A 14,618-nucleotide genomic window follows, 5' to 3' on the forward strand; every position below is an offset into this window, starting at 1 on the left:
TCGGAACCTGGGCACTGACACCAGAAAGGATTTGTGTTTTGAAGCTCTTATAAAGACATTTACAGAAGTATGGGAAGAATCCATGTTTCATGCTACAAAATAAAATAAGTATCCCCCAAAACTGGAAGGAGACTGCTTAGAGAAGACAGCAAAAGACAGAAAAAGAAGGTAAGTCAAGTAAGGGATCATACTATATAGAACATAACTGTAAAAATTAGGATTCCTGACCAAAAGAAGCACCAGATGATATATTGAAGATTGAAGATTATAGGTGGTTTTCTATATTTGCAAAAGAAGGAGTCATCATTCTTGGATCACCAGACCATTCTTCCAGTTTATACTGTGCCCCTGATCTTCAGGAAAACTGCCCTTGACTATCTAACTCAAATTCATTCAAAAACATGTTTTAAAATACAGTGTTAAGTTCTGGGGAAATAAATTTAAAAGACTGGCTTCTGATCTTGAAAAATTCAATATAAACTTGGTTTCTAACTCTAAGGTCCCTGAGGGCAAGGACCAGGATTTGGTGGATTTCAGTTCAGTTCAGTGATTCAGTCATGTCTGACTCTTTGCGACCCCGTGGACTGCAGCACGCCAGGCCTCCCTGTCCATCACCAACTCCCGGAGTTTACTCAAACTCATGTATACTGAGTCAGTGATGCCATCCAACCATCTCATCCTCTGTTGTCCCCTTCTCCTCCTGCCTTCAATCTTTCCCAGCATAAGGGTCTTTTCCAATGAGTCAGTTCTTCACATCAGGTGGCCAAAGTATTGGGGCTTCAGCTTCAGCATCAGTCCTTCCAATGAATATTCAGGACTGATTTCCTTTAGGATGGACTGATTAAATCTCCTTGCAGTCCAAGGGACTTCTCAAGAGTCTTCTCCAACACCACAGTTCAAAAGCATCAATTCTTCAGCATTCAGCTTTCTCTATAGTCCAATTCTCACATCCTTACATGGCTACTGGAAAAACCATAGCTTTGACTAGATGGACCTTTGTTGGCAAAGTAATGTCTCTACTTTTTAATATGCTGTCTAGGTTGGTCATAACTTTTCTTCTAAGGAGCAAGCATCTTTTAACCTCATGGCTGCAGTCACCATTTGCAGTGATTTTGGAGCCCCCAAAAATAAAATCTGTCACTGCTTCCACTATTTCCCCATCTATTTGCCATGAAGTGATGGGACCAGATGCCATGATCTTAGCTTTCTGAATGTTGTGTTTTAAGCCAACTTTTTCACTCTCCTCTTTCACTTTCATCAAGAGGCTCTTTAGTTCTTCTTCACTTTCTGCCATAAGGGTGGTGTCATCTGCATATCTGAGTTTATTGATATTTCTCCTGGCAATCTTAATTCCAGCTTGTCCTTCATCCAGGCCAGTGTTTCTCATGATGTACTCTGCATATAAGTTAAATAAACAGGGTGACAATATACAGCCTTGACGTACCCCTTTCCCTATTTGGAACCAGTCTGTTGTTCCATATTCGCTTCTAACTATTGCTTCCTGACCTGCATGCAGATTTCTCAAGAGGCAGGTCAGGTGGTCTGGTATTCCCATCTCTTTCAGAATTTTCCACAGTTCGTTGTGATCCAGACAGTCGAAGGCTTTGGCATAGTCAATAAAACAGAAGTAGATGATGTTTTTCTGGAACTCTCTTGCTTTTTTGATGATCCAATGTTGGCAATTTGATCTCTGGTTCCTCTGCCTTTTCTAAAACCAGCTTGGTGGATTTGGTTGACTCTGTATCCTCATTATACAGCAAGGCCATAAAATTGAGCTGAAGCTCACAACATGTGGAATAGATCAAAGAATGAATGAAGAAATGAATAAGTGAATCCAAAGGGCCTTTCTCAGCAGGTGGTCCTCAGTGCAGAGAATGGATTCTGATCAATAACTAGAAAAGCTGCCTGAAAGTAGAGTGATGAGTGACAGCTCAGAGCAGCAGGCCCCATCTCACTAATCACCAGGGGTGCCTAGTTACCAGGCCCGGGAGGATCAGCCCCAAGTATAGACAGCGCCTCCTTACATATGGCAAAATAAGCTCCTGCCCCAATTCTCATGTAAAAAAAAAAAGGATTCTATACAGGAGGAATTGTGTTCTTGCAAGGATAACAAAAGCAGTATCTACAGCAATGCTGTTCTTATTTTAGCACTTTCTTTTTTTTTCAAAGCAAGTCCCTTTTCCCCACTAGTTGTAAGCTATTCCTGCCAGCATTTTTGAGATGCAGATCTATGAGCACAGCCCCATTTTAGAGAAGTAAAGATTGCTGCTGAAGATCATGGAAAATTATTACCACCACAGACCGGCATCTTTAGAAATTTTATATCAAGCTCATCCATCCTTTAACTCTTGAAGCCCTCAGAATTGCCCATTCACCAGCATATCTTGGCTTTCAGAGCCCTGAGTTTTTCTTCATTCAATATGACAATACATATCTTCTTTTTCCTGACTTTAAGTTAGATCTTTAAGGAATTCATATTTTTGTCTTCACATTTTTAATACACTGTCCCAATTTCCTATGACATTGTTTTAGGAACAATTAATAGGCAGGTTTTCTAAGCGTAAGAGATTAATAATGAGTGCTGAAGCATCTCCTCTAGGTTTGGTCCACAGTGTGTCCATCCCTTAGTACTGTCAGCATGGAAAACAAAGCATTTTGGGAAATTCTGACCTACAGGCTCAATTTTTAAAGACGAAACACAACCTGAACCTTTTAACCACCAGAAATAGAAACTATTCATCTTTTGATATAGTTGGGTTATATAATAAAAAATGGCTTTACCAAGAATCATAAACATTCCCTTAGTGCTTGCCTATTTTCTAAGCCTAGTTCTCCAGTTTGCTTATTGGTCCTGCAGGTTAATCAATTTTCTTTCAATAAATTCCTTTCTGTCCAATTGCTTAAATTGAACAGAATCAGTTTCTCTTGTTTGCTACCACAGTACCTAATGGCTTGATCCATTTTAGGGTTAGGGTGACCAGATGTACTATTTAGAGGTTTCTCTTAAAAAATATTTTAAAAATATGACAACATTCTTTCATGTTTTCTCCCCAAGGGTCCTAAAAAGCATCAGCGTCTCCCCCTTTCTATCGGGCTAAAGTAAACACTGGTGTCACCCTTGCTCAGGTGGGCATTGCTCATGGCCTACTTATTATTTGCTGCCTGTAACTCCGGCCCTTGTGCACACAGAGCTTGCCATTCATTAAGCATATGTCCTGTGTGTCCCACTGAGCCTTGCTTTCCCACTCTCTGCCACCACTGTGCAAATGAAAGCTAGAAGCACATCTTTCTATTTGATTTGCTCATCTTCCAGAGATCTGAAGCAAGCTCATGGGTAATGTCTAGCTGGCTTACATGCTGTTCCAGTTCCTACTAAAAGAGGTCAGTCTACCCTGCACGGCCTAGGAACTGTGGAAGCAGTCCTGATTCAATCAGGTGGGTCAGACTCCTTGGATGGACCAGCCATTTGGGCAGAGAAAGCTCCTGTGAGAGAGCTCTTCTCCACTTTCATCAACTTGTTACCTGTATTTCCAGTTTAGATATCTTACCCAAGCTCCAGACCCAAATATATAACTTCTTTTTCCATCCGGATGTTACACAAGCACCCCAAACTCATCATTCTATAGATGGAGATGCTAACTGTCCACTTCTTTTAGAAACAGAACCTTCCAGGTTTTAATCTGGCCAGCCAAGACAGCCACATATTATATTTCCTAGCCTCCCTGGTAGCTAATTATGGTCATAGGACTAGATTCAGGACTTAGGTGAGGAGGGGTGATGTATGTGATTTCCACGTCACCTCCCTAAAAACAAACTACTTGGTCCTCTGTTTTCCTTGCTTCTACTAGCTGAAAAATACCTATCACTGGAGCAGTCTTGGGAGCCACATATGGGAACAGTAGACTCAGTCCCACTAGTTCTCTTCTGTTATAGGAGAGAGAAAAAAACTATTTTATGTGAGTTTTAAACTATTACTAGGGTCTCTTTGTTATAGCATCTTAGGCTTACTCTAATATAATGCAAAAAACTGAACTTGTATCTCCCTCCCTTACATGTTCCTCCTCCTATATTAGTTCACGTCCATAAATGGCATCCCAGCAATCCCAAGACAGGAACCTGGAGACATCTTTGATACTCTTGTCTTTCAACTTCCACACGCAACCAAGCCAGGATTACTGCCTCCATCTCTTGTCATTGTCTACTCCGGTCATCGTCACTGCACCACCGGAGCTCAGAATCTCATCATGTCTTCCCTCTCTTTCTGCAAGGGTCTTCTAGCTGGTTTTTGCCACATGTCTGTCTATATCTAATCTACCCTCCACATTGAGGTTCAAATAATATTTCTAAAATGCACATCTGGTCATAGCACTCCTATGCTCTCACGCTTTCAAATACTCCCTGTAGGTGTTCAGAAATACAAGGACTCATTTTAGATGGGGGCACCCTCTTCCATGGGGCTTTCCTGGTGGCTCAGCTGGCAAAGAATCCGCCTGCAATGCAGGAGATTCCGGTTCAATTCCTGGGTCATGAAGATCCCCTGGAGAAGGGACAGGCTATCCACTCACTTTAAAAAAAAAAACAAGTGAAATATTTGTACTTTTCAAAAAACATCATGTCCTCTTTTGATTCCTGGCTTTCGCACATGCTGTCTCCTCTGTAAATTTCCCTTCCCTCAATCCCACTCTTCCTCTAGTAGTACCTACTTATCTTTCCTGACTTCCTCAGCTATCACTTCCTATAAAAGCTTCTTCTTGCTCTTACTGCAGTCATAGTACCCTAGAGAATCACATCATCTTGTCTAAGAATTTTCTATTTAGTCATCTGTCTTGGCCATTGTTAATAACAACAAGCTCTCTCCTGAAGGCTTTTAAAAACTGCTACCTAGTAGGTACTCAACACATTCAGTTGAATGATTTAAGTCAGTTGACAGATTGGATTATTTGTTCCCAGTTAGTTTTCTCTCTTCACCCTTACATTGTTCCCTGTAGGCAGAGTACACTTACCACTCCATAGACTATGGCTTCGCCAGGTGAGACGTTTGGCCAATGCAATGTGAGTACATGTGCCATAAGACTTGTCCAAGCAGAAGCTTAAAAGGCATTTGTGTCATTTGGCTCTGTACCCTCTCCCTACCAGCCATGAGTCCTCACCAGGAGAACAGCATGCCCACACTGTGGCTGCTCCTTCATCCTGGGTCTTGGAATAAGAAATCTGGAAATGAGCCAAGTCCACCAATTCTAGCCAATTCACAGTTGATCTGGAGCTGACTGCAGCTCTCATATAATATGAACAACTAAATGTTTGGTGTTGTGAGCTATTGAGATTATGAGGTTGATTATTGCTACATCAAAATGCTGACTAATATTCCTATTTGGGGCCCATAAAAAGCATTGAGAGCATAACATGTGCCAAATACTGTGCTAGGAATTGTACATCATTTCATTTTAATGATCACAACAACCCTACAAGGTAAGTTAGCTTTCCCATTTTAAAGCTAAATAAAATAAGGTAAACTATTAATTTAGCATTTAAACCCAAGTCAGTTTGAGCCTTATCCCTCTCTCCCAACTGCCTCCTGATGAGCCCAGGGCAAGGGAGGAGTGATGATGCAGGATTCCAGCTGAATGTGAAGGTTCTACTCCTAATTTAGAGCAATACTTCCTGCAGGGCTTCAGCCGCTGGAGGAGAACAGGGAAGCAGCCTGTTCTGAGTTCTTCCTTGTTTCTTGGCCCATAAAGAACTCTAGTCATCCAAGATGCCGTCTTTCATTTCCAGCAAGCCAGAAGCTATCTTAAAGACCAAGATTTTAAACCTACATATGCTCCCTCTTGTGTGGCTCCTGGACGCACAGCACCATCCGCTAGTCCCAGATGGGCTCTGACATGCCAGCTGTCACAGGGTCACATCTGATGCTCTCCTGTGCCTCTCTGGAGCACTCCTCATTCACTCCTTTCCTGTAGATTTTAGGATTTAATCAGAAATACTAAATGCTATTCTTTACCACTTTTCCCTATAATATTTCCCTGAGTTCTGTGAATTCTGAGCCTCATTACCCAATGCCCTATGACAGATAACCACGTTGCACTGTTGTTAGTCTCTAAGTCATGTCTGACTCTTTTATGACCCCATGGACAGTAGCCCACCAGGCTCCTCTGTCCATGGAATTTCCCAGGCAAGAATACTGGAGTGGGCTGCCATTTCCTCCTCCGGGGGATCTTTCCAACCCAGGGATCAAATGTGTGATCTCCTGCTTGTTAGGTGGATCCTTTATCACTGCACCATCACGGAAGCCCAGACACCTGGATTTGTTCCCTTAAATCAGGAGTTCTAGTTTCACCCACATTAACTAGAAAATGTTTCCCTTGGATTCAGGCATTTGAACAACCAAGTCATATGTTAAGTCAGTGACATTATTTCTTATTTTTAATCAATAAGATACAATGGACTTAGACAATCATTTACTTCCTCTGTGCCTTGTTCTTCTTATATATAGGTAGATAGTAACCAGCCTTACTTAGAAGGATCAAAAAGAGATTTTAAAAAGTCATAAAACACATTAAAAAAGTATTGCGAGCGTGCTCAGTCACATCTGACTCTTTGCAACCCTGTGGACTGTAGCCTGCCAGGCTCCTTTGTCCATGGAATTTTCCAGGCAAGAAAACTGGAGTGGGTTGCCATTTCCTACTCCAGGGGATCTTCCCGAGCCAGGGACTGAACCAGTGTCTCTTGCATCTCCTGCATTGGCAGGCAGATTCTTTACCACTCACAAAACTAGAAAAGCATTATAGTTTCTAAATAAGCAAGAGCAACAATTAGATTGTACCTTTCTTTATAATTTCTAATTGGGGGAAAGTCATTATAAGAGCTAAAATAATTGGAAGGAGTAAAGAGGTGAGTGTGTCCTGAAACAAAAAGTTGAGACCAGAAGGGACATTTGAGGGCCACGTTGGCTAGAGCAGGATTCATCCCACCTGACCCAAAGCACTTGACTCACTTCAACAGTTCCCAATATAACAACATTTAATTGTTTAGAGTTGATCCTATCCTGTCCACCAGGCACTGGGTGCTACTCGTTCCTCTGAAAATGCTAACAAGGGCTCTCCCTTCCCAGCTGCTGTTTTTCATTCCAATCATTAGTGGTCAGAGAAAGGCTGAAGATAACAGGGGCTCCTTCTGTGGCTCCTCACTGAGGACCTTTTGTTTGTTTGTTCAGTTGCTAAGTTGAGTTTGATTCCCTGTAACCCAATGAATACCAGGCTCCCCTGTCCTTCACTATCTCCCAGAGTTTGCTCAAATTCATATCCATTGAGTCAATGATGCTTTCTAATCATCTCATCCTCTGCCACCCCCTTCTCCATTTGCCTTAAATCTTTCCCAGCATCAGGGTCTTTTCCAATGAGTTGTCTCTTTGCCTCAGGAGGCCAATATATTGGAACTTCAGTTTCAGTCCTTCCAATGAATATTCAGGGTTGATTTCCTTTAGGATTGACTGGTTTGATCTCTGTGCTGTCCATGGGACTCTCAAGAGCCTTCTCCAGCACTACAGTTCGAAAGCATTGATTCCTTGGCACTCAGCCTTCTTTATGATGCTACTCTCACATCCATACACGACTACTGGAAAAACCATAGCTTTGACTAGATGCACCTTTGTCAGCAAAGTGATGTCTCTGCTTTTTAATATGCTATGTAGGTTTGTCATAGTTTTCCTTCCAAGGAGCATGCATCTTTTAATTTCATGGCTGCAATTACCATCAGTAGTGATTTTGGAGCTCAGAAAAAAAAAAAAATCTGTCACTGCTTCCACTTTTTCCCCTCCTATTTGCCATGAAGTGTTGGGACTGGATTCCATGTTCTTAGTTTTTTGAATGTTGAATTTTAAGTCAGCTTTTTTACTCCCCTCTTTAACCCTCAACAAGAGGCTCCTTAAGTTTCTCTTTACTTTCTGCCATTAGAGGGGTATCATCTGCATATCTGAGGTTGTTGACATTTCTCTCAGCAATCATTCCAGGTTCCTATGCAATATTGTTATTTACAGCATCGGACTTTACTTTCTCCTCCAGGCAAATCCAAAACTGAGCGCCATTTCTGCTTTGGCTGAGCCGCTTCATTCTTTCTGGAGCTATTAGTAATTGCCCTCTGCTCTTACCCAGTAGCATACTGAATGCCTTCTGGCCTGGGGGGCTCATTGTCTGGTGTCATATCTTTTTGCCTTTTTATACTGTTCATGGGATTCTCACAGCAAGAATCCTGGAGTGATTTGTCATTCCCTCTTCCAGTGGATCCCGTTTTGTCAGAACTCTCCACTATGACCTGTCTGTCTTGGGTGGCCCCGCACGGCATCAGCTCATAGTTTCATTGACTTACGCAAGTCCCTTCACCATGACAAGGCTGTGATCCATGAAGGGGCACTGAGGGCTCTGTAAATCTGACTTCCAACTCATCAAAATTAAAGGGAGAAAAGTTCCATACCAAAGAATCTTAGAGCTGAAAGACATGACCTCATTCAAAAGATTATAATACCAAAACAACATTGTAAAGCAATTATCCTCCAATTAAAGACAAAATAATAAAAAGAAATGGACTTTTAGAAGATAATAATATATGCAATCCCATGTTCACTGCTACTTTATTTACAGTAGCCTATAGTCAAGATATGGAAACAACCTAAGTGTCTATCATTTAATAAATAGATAAAAAGATGCCATACTATATATTTATACATGTGTGTGTGTGTGTATAATTGACATTTATATCCATGCACACACAATGGAATATTATTCAGCCATAAAACAGAATGAAATCTTACCATTTGTGACAACATGGATGGACCTTGATATCATTACGTTAAGTGAAATCAATCAGAAAGACAAATACTGTATGATCTCACTTATATGTGTAATCTTTAAAAACAAAAACAAAAAACCAAGCCCATGATATAGAGAACAGATTGGTGGTTGCCAGAGGTGGGGGCTGGGTGAAGGGGGTCAAAGGGTACAAACGTCTAGTTTATAACTAAGTCCTGAGTATATAATGCACAGATTTCTTTTTCTTGGGCTTCAAAATCACTGCAGATGGTAACTGCAGCCACGAAATTAAAAGACAATTGCTCCTTAGGAAAAAAGCTATGACAAATCTAGACAGCATACTAAATAGCAGAGACATCACTTTGCTGACAAAGTCCATATAATGAAAGCTATAGTTTCTCCAGTAGTCATGTACAGATGTGAGAGTAGGACTGTAAAGAAGGCTGAGCACCAAATATAGATGCTTTTGAACTGTGGTGTTGGAGAAGACTCTTGAGAGTTCCTTGGAGGGCAAAGAGAACAAACCAGTCAATCCAAAAGGAAATCAACCCTGAATATTCACTGGAAGGACTGATGTTGAAGCTGAAGTTTCAACACTTTGGCCACCTGATGCAAAAAGCGAATTCACTGGAAAAGACCCTGATACTGAGGGCAGGAGGAGACAGAGAATGAGATGGTGGGATGGCATCCCCAAATCAATGGACATGAGTTTGAGCAAACTCCGGGAGATAGTGAAGGACAGGGAAGCCCGGCGTGCTGCAGTCCAAACCAATATAATGCACACCCTGGTGACTAAAGTAAGATAATACTATGTTGCATATTTGAAAGTTGCTAATAGAATAAATGCTGAAAGCTATCACAAGAAAAAAATTGTAACTGTATAAGATGATGGATGTTAACTAAACTTATTGTGGTGATTATTTCATAACATATAGAAATATGGAATCTTGTTGTACACTTGAAACTAATGTTATATGTCAATTATATCTCAATGAAATAATAAAATTACATGCCAAAAGGAAAAAAAAAAATAAAACCAGATTATAAGACCCAGATCCCATGGATATACAGTTAATCTGTGGAGATGGGATTGGAATCCAGTCCTCAAATCCTAGGTTAGAGTTCTTTCCACTAACCAAGTCCTGGTACTAACACTATAAGCACTAGGTACTGTCACTAAGACTATAGTATAGTACTAGCATGGAGTTACACTAGGACTACTAGAACTAATACCCAAGTCTGTATAAGCTAGACACTCAGCAGAATTATGAGTCTAAAATCTAAGGCGTAAATGGGATACTGAAACAAGCTCCCTTTCCTAGTCCGGAGAAAAGCATCCAGGCTCATGGTAGGAAGTGGAGAGAGTTGTAATCAAGTGCTGAAAGATGCTCCAGTACAAAAAAGGTCTCTTCTATGCGGAAAAATGGATATTGGAGGGAAGGGAGTTGAAAGGATGGAAAAAGGAGATAATGGAAGTTGAGGTAACAGTTCAGTTCACTTGCTCAGTCATGTCCAACTCTGTGACCGCATGGACTGCAGCACGCCAGCTGCTGAGGTGTCAGCAATCTTTAAAAGGGTGCTCAGGGCTGGTGCACTGGGATGACCCAGAGGGATGGGATGGGGAGGGAGGTGGGAGGGGAGTTCAGGATGGGGAAACACATGTACACCCATGGAGGACTCAAGTCAATGTATGGCAAAACCAATACAATATTGTAAAGTAAAATAAATTAATTAAAAAATTATAAAAAAAGAAAAAATATATATTATCAATACAAAAAAAAAAAAAGAAAGAAACCCCTGCCTCTCTAGGACTAATAACATTTTAATTCTCTATACGCAAGCCCATTCTCATACTACCTGAATGCAAACAAACCAGGTAACAACCCTTCCTGGATACTTCCCTTCCTGCTGTATGTAGCACCCACAACACTTGGTGCATATCTCCACGGTCGCCTTTGCAAGCAGAAAGAAATACAGAATTTTTGCATTGAAAGACCAGGAGGTCTTTGCAAGAGGTACTCCCTAACTGTTCAGTTCCCTCACTGAGGTCACCACCACCACACTGCAAGTTGCTGGAATGCACGACTGTCTTACACAATGCACAATGCCTGGATGTGACAGGAACTCAGCAGTTGTGCATGAGTAAACATGTTAACTCAGCCATCACCTCTTCCAGGAGTTGGTTTCTGAGTTGCTCGACTCCCACCCCAGGTTTGAGGTGGGTGTGCCTCATCCATGCCCTTACAGCACCGGTGTGGCTCTCATGGGTCTCATTGTAGGACTTTTTACCTCCATATCAAAATTATCTGAAAACTCATTTGAGTCACTGATTAGACTGACCACTCTTCAAGGGCAAAGACTATGTCTTTTCTCTCTGTATTCTCAGCACCTATCAAAATACTTAGAAACCACAGGTATTTGGTACATGCCTGGAGAATGGATGAATAAATGAATCAATACCACCAAAAAGGTGCCAAAAGAAACGCTAATAGAAGAAGCACTCTTTATCACAGAGAGACCCAAAAGAGTCTCCAGGAAAATGCACTGCCTGCTCCTGGAGTATGTTTCCAGAGTGTCACCACAGTTCTGGCGTTTCTCACAACCGCTGCTGCCAGAAAGGTTGAAATGCCACCCATATTCAGGAACAAAGACATAGTGAACCCTCAAGTCTTATTGCTAGATGGCACCTGTTGCTAAAATAGCAGCTGGTAAGCATTTTATTTTGTGCAAAACAACAAGGACAATAACAACAACAAAACAGTCTATTGCAGGAAGCTCCCTCACACTGACAATGGGAAATCAGGAGGCTAAATATACAGCAGAAAGAAATACAGAATTTTTGCATTGAAAGACCAGGAAGAAGCTGCTAGAGCCTGAGGGAAAAAAACCTGAAGTGTTGATTAGAAATTGCTCAGCCTGCATTAAAACAGAGAAACTGGTGGTGGTGGGGGGGAGGGTGGATGGGAGGAGAGTAGGAGAAAAGGAGAGAAGTGAGAAGCGGGAGGAGAGAGAAAGGGAGGGAGGGGGAGAATGAATGTGTTTTTTTCCCCTCTGGCTCTCTGACTCATTTTTAATCTGTCCTTTCCTTTTTCCCTCCCTTTCCACCACCCCCTCAAGAGAAAATTCATTGATTGGGCTGGACTAAAATGTCTTACCTTTCCTCTCCTGGTTGCTCTGTGGACGAAGAGTCTGAATCCATCTCATCCTTGACTGCTCCTCTCTCCTCCCCGCCCCTCCCCAGCCGCCATTGTTAGCTCCTGCTCTTGGCTGAGACTGAAAGGCTTGTCCACCGTGGGATGAAAGGGAAGCGGAAGCTAGGACCAGGGGGTGCCAGTGGGAGATCAGTGGGATCTCTGGAGCCACCTCACTTGCAGAGCCTGGAAGTTCTGGCCCTCTGACAGCTGGGATGGCCCTGATAACCTGTTGCCTGTTTCCAGGCAGGAGCAATATCTCCAGGTGCCGATGGGAGAAGAACGGGCCCGGGGCTCGAGAGAACTGGGTTCTGGCACCTGCTCCAACACAAACTTGCTCTGTGAATATTGCTTTTCTGGGTCTCCATTTGTATAAATTGAGAGGACTGAACTAGACTGTTCCTTCCAGGGACCATTGCATTAAAAAGCTTTCAACCCTCTAGCGTGGGCTATACCTTCCCCTCTGCCCATGCCCTACAAGTCCTTAGAGAGCTTTTCTAGGGTACACCCCAGGGTGTCTAGAAGAGCATCTCTGAATCAAGGACCCCTCCGCAGATGCCTAGCGGACTTTAGGGAGGTGATAGAGGTTCAAGGCCAAAGTTCCCCTCAAATATGATAACTGAGAAGCAGAGGCAAATTAAGGACATTCAGAATCAGTAAGGGTAGAAGTGGAAGGCACTGGGAGGCCAGAGGAGTGGGGAGGCATGGATCAGCCAAACCCTGAAATTAGAGATGATTCAGATTTGAATAATGTGGGAGGGATGAACTCAGAGCAGCCAAGAGAAGTGGCTAACTCTGCTAAATGCTCCCCCAAACCTAAACCTGGCAGGGGGCAAGAGCCAGTGTTAGGGACCCTTCATTAGAAATAGGAAAAAAACTGAAGTAATCTATAATCTTACTCTGAAACTAAGGGAAATAGTGGTTTTGTCTTTCTTCTTAACTGTATTATTGACCCTCTTTCAATCACTTGCCTTAGATTTTTAATCTTGTTCCTCCTTTCCTGCTGACTTGATTTTTCCCAGTCTTCAATGCCCGGAGAGGGGACACAACTTTATTTCTGGTGCTATTTTACATTTTCTCTCTTGCCCTTCACTGCCCCCTCTTGTCCTCACCTTTCTGCTCCATCACCTGGTTTCCAGTTTGCTTTGAATTGCTGCCTCAGACCCAGCCTCTGACTATCCAAGCCTTCCTAACCCCTCCATCCCCAGGCAGGGCTGCCCACCCTGCCTGGCCACCTGTCTCTCAACCTCCCAGATCATCCTGTGGGAACACACGTTTGGAACTCGAGCCTTTCCAGATCCCAGGAGGGTGACAAGAAAGTTCACCAAAAGGGAGGGGGAAATATGGAGGTCCAAGCTCGATGAAGTGACTCAAACGCTAAAGGGAAACCCTACCTTCTGAATATCTCTGCAAATTATCTTTATTAGGAGGCGTTCCCACTTGTTTATCCGAGGAAGGCTCTTCTCCTCTATGGAACCACTCCCCAAATGCTACCAAATGAGTGAGCGCAAGGCCCCCAACTCCACAACCAATCAAGCCTCCATCCCAGTCTCCTTCCTCATTCCAGCTCCCCTGCACCCCTGGGAGCCACAGAAGAATGCCCCTGGGGCTCCGGGTTCTCCAGGGAAGGAATCAAGGAGACACTCGTGTACCTCCAACCTCCAGAAAACTAGTTCTCTTAATTAATCAGTCTCCCCTGAGCTTTCATTTTTTTTCCCAACCAGGTTTTCCCCAGGACTCACATAATACAAACTCCGGATAAGACTGAGGAGAACCGTGGAATGGAAAGGGAAATGCACATTGGCAAGAACAATCTCATATCTCGAATGAGTCAAAACACCTGCATCTCTGGCCGGCTCACTTGATTATCGGGCTTCTCTCGGCCTCCCCCATCATTCTAATACACACACACACAGACCCAGACACACACACACTCGGGCTTCTCTCGGCCTCTCGCATCATTCTAATACACACACACACACACACACACACACACACACACACACACACAGCCCCCTCCCCCACTTACCACCATTCTGCTAAGCAGCTTTAAACACAGTCTGGGGGGAACTGGGGATGGGGTGGGGAGGAGGGTGAGACTGTACCAGTACCGGAATACATGTCAAGTTATCCGTCTCGGTTGAAAATGTCTCTTACCTGTTAGCCAGAGGAGAGCAACCCAAGCCATCACGACTCTGTCCATTTCCCCCAACTTCCCATCCAGATTAAGGAGTGAGGGAAGTAGGAAGCGGCTGAGATGGAGGATCTATGTAACCGAGTGGCGGAGGCGGCGGCGGAGCCGCGGCGCCGGGTGCGAGCGGGGCCCCGGCGTCCCTGGGTGCAGCCTCCCGCCGGCCCGGCAGCGCAGGCGGGGCCCCGGGCCGACAGCGCCGCAGGCTGCACGCGCGTTGCCGCGGGCTCCCGGAGTCCGCCCCGCGCTCGGCGGCGCCTTCCCAGCCCGCTAGCGCACCCGCACGCTCAGGCAGCGCAGCCCGCCGAGTGCCTTCCCGCCGCAGCGCACGCCGCGCGGGGGAGCTCAGCCGCCGGCCCCCAGCCCCGCCGCCCCGCCGCCCCGGGCCTGCCAAAGTTTCTCCGTCACGTGCACGCCCCTGCGGCCGGGAGG

The 14,618-nt window shown here is 43.9% G+C and overlaps 1 protein-coding gene across 6 annotated transcripts in view; it reads right to left on the reverse strand.

Moving 5' to 3' along the window:
* ILDR2 (immunoglobulin like domain containing receptor 2) overlaps positions 1–14,287 on the reverse strand; it is a 65,936-nt gene extending 51,649 nt beyond the window's left edge. For all 6 annotated transcript variants that reach the window (XR_006335756.1, XM_043877379.1, XM_043877376.1 and 3 more), the window contains exon 1: positions 14,153–14,287. Coding sequence is in view for 5 of the 6 variants with exons in the window: in XM_043877379.1 (XP_043733314.1) it covers positions 14,153–14,198 (46 nt within the window). In the remaining variant the exon portion in view is untranslated. The remainder of the gene's footprint in view (positions 1–14,152) is intronic.
* Positions 14,288–14,618: the final 331 nt, after the last annotated feature.

Source organism: Cervus elaphus, chromosome 20, assembly GCF_910594005.1.
Source record: "Cervus elaphus chromosome 20, mCerEla1.1, whole genome shotgun sequence".
NCBI classification, from domain to species: Eukaryota; Metazoa; Chordata; class Mammalia; order Artiodactyla; family Cervidae; genus Cervus; species Cervus elaphus.